At 45.0% G+C, this 14254-nt stretch overlaps 1 protein-coding gene across 6 annotated transcripts in view; it reads left to right on the top strand.

The window, feature by feature from the left end:
• Nucleotides 1-9336, top strand: part of FRMD5 (FERM domain containing 5) — a 367767-nt gene extending 358431 nt beyond the window's left edge. For 3 of the 6 annotated variants that reach the window (XM_036905373.2, XM_036905372.2, XM_036905374.2), the window contains exons 11-14: nt 583-657; nt 1217-1285; nt 2221-2327; nt 8047-8975. In XM_036905373.2, coding sequence (XP_036761268.2) covers nt 583-657; nt 1217-1285; nt 2221-2327; nt 8047-8624 — 829 coding nt within the window. In that variant the 3' untranslated portion in view covers nt 8625-8975. Of the gene's footprint in view, nt 1-582; nt 658-1216; nt 1286-2220; nt 2328-8046; nt 8976-9252 lie in introns of those variants that run through there. The other 3 variants (XM_036905376.2, XM_036905375.2, XM_036905377.2) reach the window with 2 other exon arrangements.
• Nucleotides 9337-14254: the final 4918 nt, after the last annotated feature.

Here is a 14254-nt window from a genome sequence, read left to right as displayed (position 1 = left end):
AATAAACAATGAACTTTATATTATTAAAGTTAAGCTAATTTCATTTCAGGACTCCTTTTTAATATAATAATATACTTTAGGACTCTCCAGGAGGGAGATGTCCTCTTCTACACCCACAATTACCCGGACATGAACATGAATCATCAAATACTAGAACTGGAAGGGACTCCTGAGGGCAAGTCATCCCAGCTCCATCATTTTATAGATAAGAAGACTAAGGCTAAGAGGAAAAGAAATTTGTCCATGGTCAAACAGCTAGTAAGTGGCCTGGCTGAGATTTAGTGGATGGAATTCTAGTATTCCTCCAGACCATCATCCCTAACGTTTGTTCTCTCAGTCCTCCTGGTGAACCCCAATAAGCACTCTTAGGGAGCCCTCACTCTCCTGACAAGGAAGTGGTTTCAGCATGATTGCTGAACACAGCCCTTGGGTCCTAAAGGAGAGTCAGAGACAAGCGGGCTGTGAAGGGCCTTTTCCTGAAGTGTTTCCACAAGTAGCCTTTGGAAGGAGCTGGGAATGCACTGCCTTAGCCTGGGAGGCAGTTGCAGGCCATGTGTCACACTGGACTTTGCCTTGCTGCAGGCTGGAGAAGTCAAGCCAAGTCCGCACAGTGTCCAGCAGCAATTTATTCTTTAAAGGGAGCCGGTTCCGATACAGGTAAATAGTGACAGTAAGTAACCATTATGGACCCATTTTCAGACCCTTCTCTGGAGAACAGTGGCTCAGTGATCCCTACCCTCAAGAACAAACAAACTGGGAACCTCCAGAAAAGCATGAGGTTTCTATCCAATTCTCCTGTCTCCTAACCCCCTTTACTGTTTCTTTCCTTCCCTGCAGCTGTTTGTAGGGTTTGAAATATGTTATTTTCTCCTCCTATCCTAACAGCAGCAGCCAAATGAAATGTAATGGTGGTTCTTTTCATGTCTGTCTAAAGATTTCTTTTTGTAATATTTTTGGAACATGCTGGACAATGAGGAATCATTCCTAAATGAGAATGGAAGATCCCAAAGACTCCAGAGATAAAGTGCTAAGATACACTATCAGGACATCTTAGAACTCTACCCCAGCAAGCAAGCCTCTCAGTGACTAAACATTGGAAGGAGCAGGCCAAAGAGGCCATTTCCCAGCTCAACCGAAGTATCTGAGATCTTGGAGAGGTGCCCAGTCCTGGAACACTGTCTCATTTCTTCTGCTTGTTTTATTATACTACTTACAGTGGCCGAGTTGCCAAGGAGGTAATGGAGTCGAGTGCCAAGATCAAACGGGAGCCACCGGAAATACACAGGTAGTTTGCCAGAGGCTTCCCCCAAAACCAGTTCCTGCTCAGATTCTAGATTCTCAAAAGAGGATGTAGTTTTAAGTCTGTGGAGATTCTGGCCACAATGGCCCCCAAAAGGGGAAGAGCAGGGCAGGAGGATGAAGAGACCCATCTAAACTAAGGCATGGGGAACAATCTGACCCTTGAACCTTGATGGAGAACAGGGGAGGGCAGGCTAATGTCGACAGTCCATCAGACCCAGGAGCCACCTTCCTGAGTATTTAATTCTCTGCTGTCCTCCCAAGGCCTGAAATAGGTCATAGACCATGGAGGCCATGTCCAAGCAGCAAGACTTTCTTGCTTGTTGAATCGGTCCAATACAGGAAGCCAGGAATAGCCCCACAGCATGTAACACAAGGTCTACAATAGGTTCAGAATCCATGCTTTCATGTATAATTATAAATCATGCATTTCAAGAAGCTCATTTCCTTTCTAGGAGATAAGAATCAAAAAGAGTATGACTGGCCAAGAGGTTTAGGGTTCACCAACCAGCCTGACCTCTGGGAATGAAAGAATTACTGCCTGCTTTTTCACATGGCACCACCTGCCACCAGCAGCCTCTGTCAGAACTCAGGGGAGGATGCCAGGTCAATTTTAAGGCATATTTTCAAGAGTATGACTTATCCTGGAGCTCTACTCCCTAACAATTCAGAGACCAGTGGTATCATTGCTGGACTAAAGGAAGTTTCAGGTGGGTCTGGGATAGAAGAAGGTGGATAAGTTTGAAGCAGTGTCTCTAAGATCTAGGGACCAAAGGCAAAAAGCAGGTATTTAAGATTTTTTAAATAAATAAAATAAAACTTAACACAGCCGTACAATTCTAGTAGCCACTCCTCAACTCTGAGCCCTGACCACATCTGTCTGTGCACTGAGTTAACATTTCTCTTTTTCTTGAACCTCAGAGCAGGGATGGTTCCCAGCCGCAGCTGTCCCTCCATAACGCATGGCCCAAGGCTGAGCAGCGTCCCCAGGACCCGGAGAAGAGCTGTTCACATCTCCATCATGGAAGGTAAGCAGAGCTCTGGAGGTGCCCACACACAGGGTTCCTCCAAGTTGTGACTTGGGCCAGATCCTCTCAGAGACCTTGAAAAGAAGTGAATTTGCATCAGAGACAGCAAGTTTCATGCAGTGGATGGAATGCCAGCTGGGTGTCAGGTGAAGGGGAATCCCACCCAGCCCTGCTGAGCTGGAGTCCAGGAAGGGGTTGTAGATCTGAGAGTTTTGGGGTAAACCTTTGGGGGATGGCACAGGTAGGATCTACCAGGTTCCATACAGTTCTAAAATTGATTTCCATCAAGAGGCTTTTCACCTGTTTTCTGACCACTTTCCTCAGCTTAAATGATCAGGGTGTCTGAGGCAGTTAATCAAGAAATGAAAACTCTTTTTTCTGACACATTTTAATAGCCTTCACCTTCTCCTACTTCTGTTGTAGAAGTTGCAGAAATCTGTCCTCTTGTTATGTAAATTCTTGAATATTGTCTCAGAAAACCCAATATGCCGCATCTCCCTCTACCCTTCCCTCCCTTTGGAAGAGGGAGAGGTAGGAAGACAGTCAGTACATTTTCACTGAACTAGATGTCCCTGCTGCTGAGGCTGATACCTCTCCGAGTAGTTCATACTGTCAGGAGAATCAGAGTGTCACCCCCCAGCTTCTGTCACTGAGCCAGCTTGCCCTGCAGGCTAGATACAGGTCAAGTTGAGGGCTTCATTCCCGAAGATGATGCTTTGATAGGATCTTAGAAGATCTCAAGCAGCAGGAAACCGCAGCAGGATTGCTTCAAACCTGTCTCTGTCCTGGAAACTGGGGAGGGACGGCCCTCTGCCCTTTCTGTGGGAATGCTGCTTATTTTTGAAAATGAAGAACCACTCATGTTAGGAAGGACAGAGCTGGGCTGTTCCCCTGGGAGGATATCAAATTTGTGTTTAGGGTTTTATGTTGTGCCACTAACTGCATGACCTGAGGATGGCACATAACTACAGAGAGTCAAGGGATTGAGAACCCTAGCTGGGCAACCGCCATCAGGGGCCTTGATTATCTGGGTATCTTTGCTGCTCCATTTGTAAAACAGTCATCTTTCTTGCCTACCCCATAGGTTGTAAGCTTATGTGTGCAGAAGTACTTTAAAGAGATTAAAGCATTCACTATGCAAGCAGCAACTACAGGCAAAGAGCCCTGCTAAGGAAGCCAAGATGAGGTTCAAATCAGAGTTCTATCATGCACTTCTGGGGCAGGTTATTTGACCCCTCTGTGGCTGATGGCTCCACTATAGAGTGGGGTGTGGGTGTGGGAGGGTGCCCAGTAAACTACCAAGTACAGTCACTATACCAGGTGTGGAGTAACTGAGGTTTGACTGTCATCAGACACAGCCTCCTGGTTTTGTCTCCTGTTTAAAGATGAGCAGGAGAACTGAGCACAGCTCTTGCTGTCCCTCTTCTTTTGGGGTGTTCAGTTCAGGAAAGTGAAATGAATTTCTTCTCTTTTGAGGACACATAACTTTCTCCCCTCTCTGTGGCCCTTCTTCCCATTCATCCTGAGGTGGAAGCCACCAGGTTCCTCCCAGATCTCCTGTAGAAAATCAGGACAGCTGCCTTCTCAGAGAAAAGGCCACCTGGGGAAGCTAGCATTAATGCAGGTATCAAATAGGAGAGAAGTCTCATGCCTTTCTGCCCCAGTAGAGGGAAGAATGTCCAGTAAAACCAACATTCCCGAAGAGACAGAACTGAGGCTGTCCATGTGTGGATACAGCTCATTTGGAGTAGCTGCCAAGCAGGGGTAGAGGAACAACTCAAAGGCAGGGAGAACTGTCCTCGAGACAAGCTGTGAGGCTGCCTCAGTTCCCACCCAGCTCTGGCTGTGCCTCCGGCCTCCTCCCAGAACCTGTCTTCTCCCATCACAATGGCAGTAGGCTCCTCAACATCCAGAATAGTCACCCTTGCTTGCAAAATTCCAGGGATGAGTACAGTGGGTAAGACAGCTGAGGAAGTTATTAGAGTAGACTCCTAAGGCCAGGGCACGTCCTCAAAATCTCAGCCTCATAGAACTTCACACATGGCAGATTGTAGCACCACATGCTCCCATGCACTACTCCCCAAACCAACCTGCTCCTCACACCCCATGCCCAGGGCTGCCCACAGACAAGCACAGCCTCCATCCCCAGTCATGGCCCTCAATCCAGGGCCCATTAGATTGAGGACAACACAGGTAGCAGCAACTAAGATGTACAGGATGAACTCACAGGCTCAGGGTAAGGAGAGGCAGTTGGGTAACTGGTTTGGATATGGAAAAAAGAAGATTTTAGCAGCTAGGTGGCTCTATCATACAAAGGTTATCAAGCCTGGGAAATGATCAATGGATTATTTCAGGAGGCAAGAGTTCAGCTGCACCATCTCTCAAGAGGGTGTTTTGCCTTTAAAGCACCAAATAAACACTGATGACCCTCAGTCCACCTTACCTGGCAGGGAAGAGCTGAGAGGGACATGATGGAGGCCTCCGAGGAAGGGCACAAACCACCAAAACTCTGGGGAAGTTACGATCATCTGAAATTGTTTCACGTTCCATCAGAGACTGTCTTTCCTATAGTCTGTATGGCACGTAAGTTAGTATCACAGAAATCACTGGCCTTTGCCAGGGGGAAAGCTTTGTTTGCTACCTCCAAAAACAATGGGAAAAATTGCAAAAACATTAGCATGACAGTTTGAATGAAATCATGTAATCCCAATGAACTGGGATTAAAAAGTTGACTATGCATTGGTTGGCCAGGCCCTCTGCTCTCTGAGGTGCCAAGATCAAGATATCACTCATTACTAGCCTAGGCCAGACCCAGAGAGGACACTCAGGTAGGGTGGTTCCTTTCCCCCCGAGCCCTGTGGCGCACACTCAACTGCAGAGGCCAAATACTGAAAGCCCAGCAGATGACGGTACACAGCCTCTTTCCAGCCCCAGAACTGCCACCTCACACTTCAGGGCCACCCAGCCCAAAGCCCAGTGTCTTGTAGCTTCACATCCTGGATTTTCTAGGACAGTTCCAATTCTCCCTATATTCTGGGATTGTTCCTCCCCTCCCTGTCCCTCACCCTCTGAGAGGTCTGTGGCCCTTATATGGGCTTGTAGCTAGGGAAGCATTACTTTTTATGGCTCTAAGTGCTTCTGACTAAATCCAGCTCCCTGATAACTCCTCTCAGAGCTGCTCCTCCCCTGTAGCACAGCCTGCTCGGAGGCTCGTGGAGCCGACCTCTCTCCAGCACAGGAGGTACTGTGAAGGGACTGCCATGGCATGAGATCAGCAAAAATCGTTTGTCCCTCTTGGTTTTCCATCTTTCCCTTTGTATCTCCCCTGCCTGGCTGATTTCCATGAAGAAATCAGCTGGTTCCCACCGAAGAAGTACTGCCTTCCTAGGCCATCATGGGGAAGAGTCTGATTAAGATTCACACCAGAGTCCGCGTTGAGCTCCGGTTGACTAATCACTGCCTCCGGCCCCTGAGTGTACGCATCCTGAGGATGGGGCCCCAGCTCCAGGGTAGGCTCCTGACCACTGTGCCCCCCGGCCCACTGGAAGCCACCTCTGGGCAAGGCAGTCAGCTGGAGCACCTCCAAGGTAAAAAAGGACACTTCTGTGTTTTGCTGTGCCACTCACCCAGATCCCACCCACAGTGCTCACCCTATCCATCCCAGAATAACAGGTTTGATGAAGGGGCGGGGCAGGTGGTGTTTCTAGTAAAATTCAAAGTTCCATACAGGACTAACCTGACATAGGAATGATAACTTTACAGAAGACTAACATTTACTGAATCATGTTGTCAGGCAATCTACTACAAATGCATGCATATCCATTAGCTTGTTTACTGAGATCACCAACAACTCAGTGTACTGTGGCTTCTGGTGTCACTCTGATTTGTTTTTGCTGGTGTCACAGCCTTTGCCTGTCTCGTTCCCCAACAAGCTTAAGGCTGAACTGTAAGCCAAGCTAAGCTTGCATTTAAGTAGCTCCTGGCAGCTAAGCTGGTCGTACTTCACAAGATCTGGCAGTCAGAGCTGTCCTTGTGAGCAGCAGCCCCTTGTAAGGGTGTGAGGGGCCCTGTACAGCAGGGGCTGAGGATCCAGAGAAAGGGGGGCCAGTGGAGTGGTTAGAAAGGAGCTGGGCCAGCAACATGTGTGATCAGGGCCTGAAGATTAGACATGTTCTGCAACCTCTTACCCTCACTGCTGCAGAGAGTTGTTGAAAGACAAAAATGAAAGTTTAAACTTTGAAAAAGGCTTAAATCATTATCTAAACTTAAGATTTTAGCATAGGGACAAACAAAATCCAGCTAGAACCATGAGGAGCTTCTAAAAGCCAAAGCTGAGAGCTGTGGCAAATCTAAGAGTGAGGAAATGGAGAGTACAGGCAAGTAGCAGGGGGCTGCCATCACCCCTCACTCCTGCCACGGGTTCATAACGCAGATCCCAGGCTCCATTCTACTGCAGAATCCTTAATTGTGCCTGTGCTGAGACGCGCCCCAGCAGGCAAGGCAGCAGGTCCCTGGGAGCCAATGGCTACATCAGAAGGAAGCCAAGGAAGAGGTGACACACCCTTGCTGGGAATCTGGTTCAATCTAGGGCAGTCAGGGTTGATTTCAGAGCAACAGAAGGGGACTAGCTTCTCTTATCATAGGCCACAAGGGCAGGGAGTGCCACTCTGGCACCACCGAGATGGCCAGGAATAGAAAATGCAGGTGTTGAACCTGAAACAAGAGGCCAGTCCCTTGGAAACACTATGATGTGGGCCACACTCAATGACTCTGATCCCACATCCACCAGCTTCAGTGGCTGCTGTTTGGTACAGGGAGTAACCAGCTCTGGTTTTCCCTACAAAAGTCTGAGCCCTGGAAAGACAAATGTTCCATCTGAGAAAGTAAAATGATAACGGGTAGTTTTAGGAGCCAGAAGACCCTTTCTCCTAACAAATGTAAGAGAATTTCCCCCGACCCAGTAAGACCTTTTCAGAGACAACTGTGCAGTCTGAAATGTCTCAAGATACGGGGGCTGTCAGCTTGTTCTGGAGCCAGCTCCTTCTAAGGTAGGAATAGGTGCTACATCCCTTCTTCCCCAGAGTACTCAGAGTACTCGGGAAGAGCAGGTAACATCTTTGCAGCCCACACAGGACAGCTGGAACTGGAAGGCTGAAGAGACAGAGCAACCAACTGCAGAAATCCAGAAGACGACCTCATAGGCTTAAGGGGCTGCATGTGAGGCTGTTAGAAGGCCACTCTGCTCCAGCATCAGCACTTGATGAGGCCCAGTTGTGAAAGTCTTTTCCTCCCCATTCCTGACTCTCAAGGCCCTCAGCCCAAGAGACAGACTTAAGCTCTTAAATTGTGACCCCAGCTCTGCATCAAGGATAGTCTGCAACTGAGATTCTCATTCAAATTGGAGCTAAAACCAGGCCCAGAACATTGAAGGCAGCAAAAGCACACTCTAACAAATCTGGCCAAAACCATAAGCAGGAAAGGGAGAAAAAAAAACTTCCCACTATGGCCACTCTGATTTTCTGCTGCTTCTCCTGTCCTACTCTTGATATATCAAAACAGAATGCAGTGACCACTGCTGCTGGTCACATGGGGTGTGCAAAGGGGCTTCCCTCTTAGGATTTTAGGGATCAAATAAAACAGAATGGGTGCTGCCTCCACCACACAGCAAAATGTCTACTGCAATACAGAAAGCCTATTCATGTTCCTTTTGTCTTTCTAGGCCTCGAGTCCCTACGGGACAGTGCCCATTCCACGCCAGTGCGTTCCTCCTCCCATGGGGACACCTTCCTGCCTCATGTGAGAAGCAGCCGGGCAGACAGCAATGAGCGGGTTGCTGTGATTGCGGATGAGGCCTACAGCCCTGCAGACAGCATGCTACCCACCCCTGTGGCTGAGCACAGCCTGGAGCTGATGTTGCTCTCCCGGCAGATCAATGGGGCCACCTGCAGCATTGAAGAGGAGAAAGAGTCTGAGGCCAGCACCCCAACTGCTGCAGAGGTGGAGGCCCTTGGGGGAGAGCTGAGGGCCCTGTGTCAGGGCCACAGCAAGCCAGAGGAGGAACAGGTGAATAAGTTTGTTTTAAGTGTCCTCCGTTTGCTTCTTGTGACCATGGGACTCCTCTTTGTTTTGCTCCTCCTCCTGATCATCCTTACCGAGTCTGACCTTGACATTGCCTTTTTCCGCGATATCCGCCAGACCCCCGAGTTTGAACAATTCCACTATCAATACTTTTGTCCCCTCAGGCGATGGTTTGCCTGCAAAATCCGCTCAGTGGTGAGCCTGCTCATTGACACCTGAGAAGGCATGACTCCTCCCAATAACTAGCCAGGTGGACCAAGGAGCCCGGCTACCCATTCCCAGAAATGGGACCCATCGCGGAACCATCGGCACATGTACCAAGTCCTCCTCTCATGACTCAAAGTTCACAGCCTAGGAGGGTCACTTCCCAGAAGAAAAAAGGGATAGGCTCATGCCTTGTCTAAACAAACTGGGAAGACTTATTTCCTTCAGACGTTCTTTCAAGAAAGGCTCAGCGACTCTGCTTTTCATCCTCCCAATTTGCAGGATAACTTTTGGTTTTGAATTTTGATTTTTCATAGATGTGTATTATTTTGAAAGTATCAATAAAAATAATTTATTTTACTATTACTGATTATCACAGTGTCACCTAGCAGAAGGGACACCAGTTGAAGACTAGAGAGCTGTTGTCTTCTGTACTCTACAGCTTTCCTACTGGGTTCCAGTAGACTCATCACTGCAGCCTCAGTGGGGCAGGCCAGGGGTCTGAACAACGGGGACTATCTAGGTTTCCTTGCCAGACAGAGCTTTTAAAAAAGTAAACATCCATGTAGAATGATTAAATGGAAAGTTGCTTATGATGGTGTGAGTTGGATTTTCTTCTTTGGTTTTTTTCAAATCTGAGCAGAGTGGGCATCTGAAGGGACCACCACTACAGCAGCAGCAGGGGTGGGGTAAGTCTGTCCCCTTAGACTAGGTCCTAGTGGGTATCACCACTGAGCTTTAAATAACGAACTTAAGACTTGTGTGATTTTTTCCTGAAGAACCTCAAGACTTTTAAAGTGCTCCAGAGATGTTAGATGAATTCAGTGGTGCCAGAGATAGGACTGTCAGAAATGTCGGACAAAGTGTAGTTAACAGAAACCAGAACTAAGGTACCTGAAAGACTTGAGATTCGGAGAGCAGTACTTATTTTGTATAGCCCCTACCCCCAACAAGACTATTTTCAATTTATATTTTAACAAAATGTTATTTTCTTATCAATTCATATTTTGTTTTTACTTTATGGATTAAGAATAGAGCCTAATGAACTAAATGATGCAAGAAAGAAACTGATCCTGAGAATGAAAAGCCTCAGAAAATAGATTACAAGATCAATAAACAGCCATGGAAGGGACCAGGAAAAGAATCTCTTTAGGAGTTCTAAGAGATGCCTACAAAGGAAAGAAGGTGAACGTGGGAGAGACCAACACTTACGTGTAGAAATACTGCCCCCTAGGGTCATCCTCTGCACTAGGAAAATAAAAGCAGGAAACTGATTGCCATCCTTAATGCAGCAGCATATGTGAAGGGTGAGTGTGGGGTCCAAGGCATGAGCTCTGCACTCTTTCAAGGTCTTGTTTTCATCTCAGGGAGAGATTTCTAAGTTTTCTGGGGGCATGAGAACTTCTTTAAAGACGGTCAGTAGACATATCCCTGAGACCCACAAAAGAGAAGAGCAGCTGTTGACACCCTATGATGTTGAACAGCCCCAAGTATGGGACAGAATAGGTCACTTGTAGATTTCCTCTCCCCTAGTCTGTTTTCTGGGACAGCAAAACCATGCCCACATGTAGAAATAACAGCTGTGGAATAAATGGGGTTTTTCTATTTTGGAGGGTTGGAAGGGTGTGTTGCATAACTTTTAATGCCATTTCATATAGATGGGGGTTCAGCAAAACTACTTCTGTAAAGTGCCAGAGAGTAAATATTTTTTTATTTTGGTTTTGTGGGCCATTCTTTGTGGCAACTATTCAACTCTGCTATCATAGCACAAGAACAGTCATAGGTAATACATAAACAATGGAACATGGTTGTGTTCCAATTAAAGTTTATTTATAGAAATAGCTGAATGTGGCCCACAGGCCATAATTTGCCAACCCCCATCTAGACAATGAAACTGCTCTTTACCCATATGTTAGCAGAGAGTCGGCTCTACTCTAATTCCTGACATGTGTTAAAGATCCAGCACCATTTCCCAGTGGAGGCACTGGGGTTACTTGGTCAAAGGGTGCTTAAACAACCAACCAGTCAAGAGACGGTCTGGTGCCAAGACGAGCAAGATCAAGTACTAAAACATGGCCAAAATCTAAGAAAGGAAGAGGGCCTGTCTGATCATTTCCATACCAGCAACGATTTAGACAGAATTACAACCATCTATTTACCAAGCAACAAGACAAACTGATGGAGATCCTAGTAAAGATTAAGGAATCACTTGGAACCAACTAGCCACTGCCACTTGTCATCTACACAGGGAAGGCTTTATTTAGCACAGGACTGAAGTAAAAAGTAGACTCAGAGATGAAAAGGCTGTCAGGAGATGGGGGCTGGTTTATCTACTGGATAACTACTGTCTTATGCAACATAGCAGATTACCTTTTAGTGTAGTGTTCCTACCTCAGTCTGTAGAATATGGTGTTTCTATGCAGTGAGTGATAGATAGCCTTGACTCTGACCTTTCATATTCACATTAAAGAAAGATTCAGTATTCCATTTCCTGGTATGTTACTTGTGTCTAGATTTCTAACAGTACAGTAATCCACACCACTTCCAAAACCTGGATTTTGCTCTCTGAACAGAAACTTTCAGGTTACTTTTTTCCAGGGCTTATCCCAGAAATTACAGATAGAAAAGTTTCCTTCAATTTGCTTTTCAGATAGTGCTTTAATAACAAACCTCCTTTGCTGGTGACTAGTCTTTTTTAGTATCTACCCCTCATTAAAAATTGTTCAAGTTTTTAACTTGGTTTTACTGTGTTCCACTGTGTCTCCCATTTTCTCTCAAAATTAGTTTGCTCTCATTGTAGAAAAGCAATGGTTTCCATAGTGTCATCTATCAGAGAAAATATAAGTTACTAAAGAATAGCGTACTGCATCTTTAAGCAGTAGGAGGTAAACTACCTGCAAATGTGAATTTCTTAGTTTCATTAAATATATATATATAGTTGTTAAACTTTTGTGTGCCAAAAATTCTAAGTTACATTTTCCTTCAAAGCAATGTACTTTTTTCTACATATGCAGTATGTAGTTAGCATAAAATCATTGGTGCCATGAAAATTATTTTTAAACACTTAAATAAATATTTAAATACCATAGAAGAGTGGACTCTTTTATAACTTACACCCTTTCTCCTCAAAGTTACCAATACATAGACAAAATTATACCAGTGGGATTTACATAGGAGACTACTGTGCATGACTGAAATTTTTAAAACTAATCACTTTGCTTATATACATCTATTGTCCTTGTCCCTCCCCCCACTAAATAAATACTGTTAGAGACCTAGAAGCTGTAAGTATGGAATAATATTAGAGATGAATTGCACCTCACTTTTTTATTTCCCCAAGGTTACAGAGTTAGTCGTAGAGCCAAAGTAGAACATAAATGGGCCAGCCTCTAGACCAGTGTTCTTCCTGAAGCCTAAATTAAGACAGAGAACAGAATGCACTTCATATTGAAGGGAATAGATACCACCACTACAGTGACCAATCTCTTATTTACAACTTACAAAATACATCCCTATAACACTATCTCACCTGATTATGTAACACTACTCTGTGACTACAGAACTGTTAATGATCTTCTAAATTCCATGACAATAAAAAGGTGCAAGTAAACATGGATGGAGCTAGACAGTATTATGCTCAGTGAAATAAGCCAGGCGGAGAAAGACAAGTACCAAATGATTTCCCTCATTTGTGGAGTATAACAACGAAGCAAAACTGAAGGAACAAAACAGCAGCAGACTCACAGACTCCAAGGAGGGACTAGCGGTTACCAAAGGGGAGGGTGGGTGGGGAGCGAGGGAGAAAGGAATTGAGGGGTATTATGATTGGCACACATGGTGTGTGTAGGGTCACGGGGAAGACAGTGTAGCACAGGGAAGACAAGTAGTGACTCTGTGGCATCTTACTACACTGATGGACAGTGACTTCAATGGGATATGGGGGGTACTTTATGATATGTGTGAATGTAGTAACCACAATGTTTCTCATGTGAAACCTTCACAGGAGTGTATATCAATGATACCTTAATAAAAAAATTTTTTAAAGTTGCAACTAGGGTCCACTATGCTAGCTTATTATCTAATCTTCCTGTTTCCAATTACCTGTCCTCCAGTCCTCCACTCTGCTGCCAGATCATCTTCCCAAAGCACTGATAAGCACCTTCAAATTTTCAGAGGTCCCCATTACCTATAAAATGATATCCAGTGCCCTGTCTCCAGTGGAGCTTTCTTTTAATCACAAAAATCTTTGCTTAAAGTTATCTGAAGAGTAAATGGCATAAGAATGACTGGATGTGAGTGGTTTCCCATGATCCCACAGACTTACAGCAGTCATCCTTCTTTGAATACCTAATGAAGACTCAACTCACACATACTTTCAGGGGTCTGGCACCCCCTCCCTTTTCTTAGGCTTCCTCCACCATAACCAATCTCCTGTGCACCTGAACACACTTCTGGTTTTAGCTCATGAACAGGCTTTCTCTAGGTACCCCTACAACTTGCTGATGGAGTAAAACAGGCAAAAGATACTCTTAAGACATTTCCTCTTGCACTGCTTACACTTTAGGAAAAGATACCTTTAAATGTTTTACTCCTCACTCTGCTAAATGTTATCTTGCTCACAAAACTTTTCATTTGCAAATCCATACATTTACAGCCATATGAACCAGAATATGGGCCCATGCTGTCTTGGGACTAAAACTCATTACTGGCCATCAATACCGTACTAAAAAGGAAAAAGAAAAAAAAAGTACTAGGTCAGAAAGGACAGTCTAACAAACACCAAGTTTTTGAAATCTGAAGTTAGAGGGCATATATGTCTTTCCTCTTGGGTTTGTATGGAAGGCACATGCGTCAGCCCTCCTCACCCCTCCCATATACTGTAGCAGTCTGAAAGGATTGAAATCTTCCTATCCACAGCCCTAAAGCTGGTTTCCTGGAGAACTGCATTTGCAAAGTCCTCTAGGAGAGGAAACTCAAAGGCCAGAATACTAAAACAGGACTTAAGAAACTCCAATTCTACCAATTCCTCATCATTTGTGGTCTCTCCTGCTCTGACCAAATATCACCTACCAAACATGAGAATCATTTCCTTCCTCCTTAAAGTCACATTTGAAAAAAAGTCTGGGCATCTCAAAGGAAATAACTCAAGTGGAATTCAGAGCTTACATGCCTGAGATACCATAAAGGCCAGCTTACAAAAAGGTTTACCCTGAAAGGAGAGCAAACCTAATACATGCATAGTAACTACAGAAGCCACACAGCTTAAAGCAAGTCTCTGGGAGAAGTAACTCTCACAACAGATTACAGTTTAAGGATGTCCTATGGGAGACAATTTGCCTTTATGGTCTTTCTAGACTTAAACAATTATTCCATTATAGAGCTTATAACCAAGAAACAAGTCCTCACTCACTCTCCTTCCTCCCTGCACTGCTTTCAAGAGAGAACTCTATTAAGTGGAATTGGATATAAATAGCACAGTTTATAAAGCTACAATGGCAAAATAAACCACAAAAGTGAGAAACATCAAGAATTTGCTAAAACTGTTGCAGAAGTCAGGTGATTACTACCACATACTCAAAGCTTAAATGATGGTACTCATTTAAATGAGAGTATTTTTCAGCATTAAAAAAAAAATTCCCATAAGA

Source organism: Manis pentadactyla, chromosome 11 (assembly GCF_030020395.1).
Source record: "Manis pentadactyla isolate mManPen7 chromosome 11, mManPen7.hap1, whole genome shotgun sequence".
Taxonomy (NCBI): domain Eukaryota; kingdom Metazoa; phylum Chordata; class Mammalia; order Pholidota; family Manidae; genus Manis; species Manis pentadactyla.
The sequence above is the reverse complement of the archived record's forward strand: the minus strand, read 5'-3'. Positions and strand labels throughout refer to the sequence as shown.